The 3,208-nt window shown below is 48.0% G+C and overlaps 1 protein-coding gene across 1 annotated transcript in view; it reads left to right on the forward strand.

Annotated features, from left to right (window-relative positions):
• Nucleotides 1-3,208, forward strand: part of LOC102479928 (putative olfactory receptor 2I1) — a 15,863-nt gene that overhangs the window by 10,628 nt on the left and 2,027 nt on the right. Inside the window, exon 2 of the mRNA XM_006160323.2 lies at nt 2,457-3,150. Coding sequence (XP_006160385.2) covers nt 2,457-3,150 — 694 coding nt within the window. The remainder of the gene's footprint in view (nt 1-2,456; nt 3,151-3,208) is intronic.

Below are 3,208 nucleotides of genomic sequence, written 5' to 3' on the forward strand. Positions count from 1 at the left end.
AGGCCCAGGCCTGCCGCCACGCGCCTGGCTGTTAATTCTTTAGTTTTCCTGGAACAGTACTTTCTTCAGGGTTTCTTGAAGAACTGTTCTGGTGTTGGCAAATTCTTTCAGGTTCTGTTTGTCTGAGAAGATTCTAATCTTTTTTCCCATATGAAGGATAATCTTGCTGGATATAATAGTCTTGGTTGAAATTGTTTCTCTCTTAAAACTTTCAATACATCTTCCCATTCTTTCTTTGCTTGCATTGTTTCCGTTGAGAGGTCTGGTGTTAGCCTAATAGGGTGACCTTTGTAAGTCACTTCTCTTTTCTCTCTTGCCAGTTTTAGTATCATGTCATTATCTGTGGTCTTCGAGAGTCTGGCTACAATGTGCTTTGGGGAAGATCTTCTGGGGTTGAGTCATTTGGGATCCTTTGTATTTCTTGAGTCTGGATGCTTGAGTACCTTGACTTGGGAAATTTTCTTCCAGGATTTCATGAAATAGATTTTTCATGCCGTTATTACTTTTCTCACCTTCTTGGATGCCCATTATTCTGATGTTTGGGCATCTTATGGAATTCAGTATTTCTCATATATTATCTCTGGGGTTTTTTTTGTTATTTTCTCTATCTTCTTGGTGTTTCTTTCTAGGTCAGAGGTTTTATCTTCTACATCGGAGATTCAATCTTCTGCATGGTCTAATTGATTTTTAATATTTTCAAGAGAGTTTTTGATTTCCTGTATTACAGACTTCATCTCTAATAGCTCCATCTGATTCTTTCTCAGAGTGTCTATTTCTTCTTTTATATTGTGGAAGGATTTCCTAATCTCCTAAAGTTCATTGTCTCTTTTCTGTTCCAACTCATAGAATTTGTTCATCATGAAGGTTCTAAATTCTTTCTCTGACATTTTGGTGACATTCTCAGATTGTAGGCAAGATGGAGGGGAGTTACTCTGTTCCATTGATGGAGACATATTTCCTGACTTATTCAGACCTGAGGCTTTTCTCCTACTTCTAGCCATTAGAAGACATATTCACTTGGGAATACCTCTTAGGAAAACGTTTCTTTGACTAGGAGCAAGTATGTTTCCTTTTTGCTGTGAATTTATGTGTGCAGAAGTACCTCTTCTGTTCTTTTTAGCAGTGTGGTCTCAAGAGGGGTACTCTATTCAAGTGTCTAAACAGTACTATCTACATATTCACAGGTGGTTCAGTACAGTGGAGGATCCCAGGAACCTTCCAATACAAGGGAATTTCAAAACCATGATTCTGGATCTGTCTAATCCCTCTGGAAGGGTGGAGGATGAGGTAGAGAGAATAATGTAAGAAGAAAGAGAAGAGTACAGAGGAGATGAAAGAAAATGTCACCAGTGGCCTAGAGATGGAATGGGAGGGCTCCTGCAGGGCAAGGACTTGTCTGGTCTGTGAGACATGGGGGAGGAGAGAATTAGCAAACAAAAAGAAAGAGCAAAGAAGGAAAAAAAATTTTAAAAAATAAAACCGTGCCTACCTTTAAAGGGGGTGGGGTCCTTGTCTTGGGAACCTGGAAGTGGGCTGGGGGCATTGGTGCCCCAGCCTGAGTTTCCCTTGCTGGCCAGTGGGCTAGAGCGATGGAAACATATTTTCTGATTCATCCAGATCTGAGGCGCTTCTACTTCTAGCCATTGGGAGATGTATTCACTTTGGAATAACTTTTGGGAGAATGTTTCTTTGACTAGGAGAAAGTGTGTTTCCTTCTTGCTGTTGACTTGTGAGTCCTGAGGTCTCTCCTGTTGTGTTTAGCAATGTGACCCAAGGAAGAGAATTCCCTTCAGGTTTCTGAAGAGCAGTATCTCCTTTTTCGCAAGTGGTTCAGTAAAAGGGAAGACCCCAAGGTGTCTTACAATACAAGGGTATTTCAGAACTGTGATTATAGACCTATCTAGTCTGCCCCAGAGGATGAAGGAAGAGGAAGAGAGGATGAAATAAGAGGGGGGAAAGTAAGGAGAATAAAGAAAAAGCCACGCACCTAGCTAGCCTCAGTGTCCCTTAGGCCAGCGGTCTGGAGATGAAAGTGGGCCTGCTGGACAGCTTGGGGAGGTGCTGGCAGACAGAGATAGGGGGTCTCTAGGCTTGGGGTGCTGGGGCTGGAGCTGAGGCAGGGGACCCTGCCTCAGTGTCCCTTAGGTCACCCGACGTACATCCTTTCAGATGCCCAAGTTTGTTATGTATACACGATGAGGCCAAATCCTATCAAACGTTTACAAACCATGTGACCTTGGAATCATCTATAAAAATCTGTGAGGTTCTATGTCCTTTATAGAATCCTGAAAGCAGGAGAATACTAGCTAGCAAGAGGCTATCTAACTGCACTAAGGGTTCAGATCGGGACATGATAGTATAATCCATACAAGAATACTGGAACTGCCACGGGGTTTTCCCTTCCGTGTAAGAGGTAATCACCCTTTGTATTTCCTCCTTCCACACATTCTCCTTAGGCCAACCACAGCACAGAGGAGGGCTTCCTCCTGCTGGGTTTCTGCGACTGGCCCTCCCTGCAGCCCCTGCTCTTCGCCCTTGTCCTCTGCTGCTACCTCCTGACTTTGACCGGCAATTCAGCGATAGTGCTGCTGGCGGTGCGCGACCCGCGCCTGCACACGCCCATGTACTACTTCCTCTGCCACCTGGCCCTGGTGGACGTCGGCTTCACCACGAGCGTGTTGCCACCGCTCCGCCAAGTGCTCAGGCTGCCGCGGGGCGGCTGCATGGCCCAGTTGTACGCGTCGCTGGCGCTGGGCTCCACCGAGGGCGTCCTCTTCGCAGTGATGGCACTGGACCGCGCGGCCGCGGTGTGCCGCCCGCTGCGCTATGCCGGGCTCGCGTCCCCGCGCCTCTGCCACGCTCTGGCCAGCGCCTCTTGGCTGGGCGGTCTTGCCAATTCTGCTGCGCAAACCGCGCTGCTGGAGGCGCGGCCCCTGTGCGCGTCCCATCAGCTGGACCACTTTTTCTGTGAGCTTCCTGCGCTGCTCAAGCTGGTCTGCGGAGAGGGCAGAGACGTCATCGAGCGCCAGATGTTCGTCGCCCGCGTGGTCATCATATTGGTGCCCTCCGCCATCATCCTGTCCTCATATGGCGCGGTGGTCCGCGCTGTTTGGGGCATGCGGGCCAAGGGACGCTGGAGGAAAGCGATAGGCACGTGTGGGTCCCACCTGACTGCGGTCTGCCTCTTCTATGGCTCAGCGATTTACAC

Source organism: Tupaia chinensis, unplaced genomic scaffold (assembly GCF_000334495.1).
Source record: "Tupaia chinensis unplaced genomic scaffold, TupChi_1.0 Scaffold000678_1, whole genome shotgun sequence".
Taxonomy (NCBI): Eukaryota; Metazoa; Chordata; class Mammalia; order Scandentia; family Tupaiidae; genus Tupaia; species Tupaia belangeri.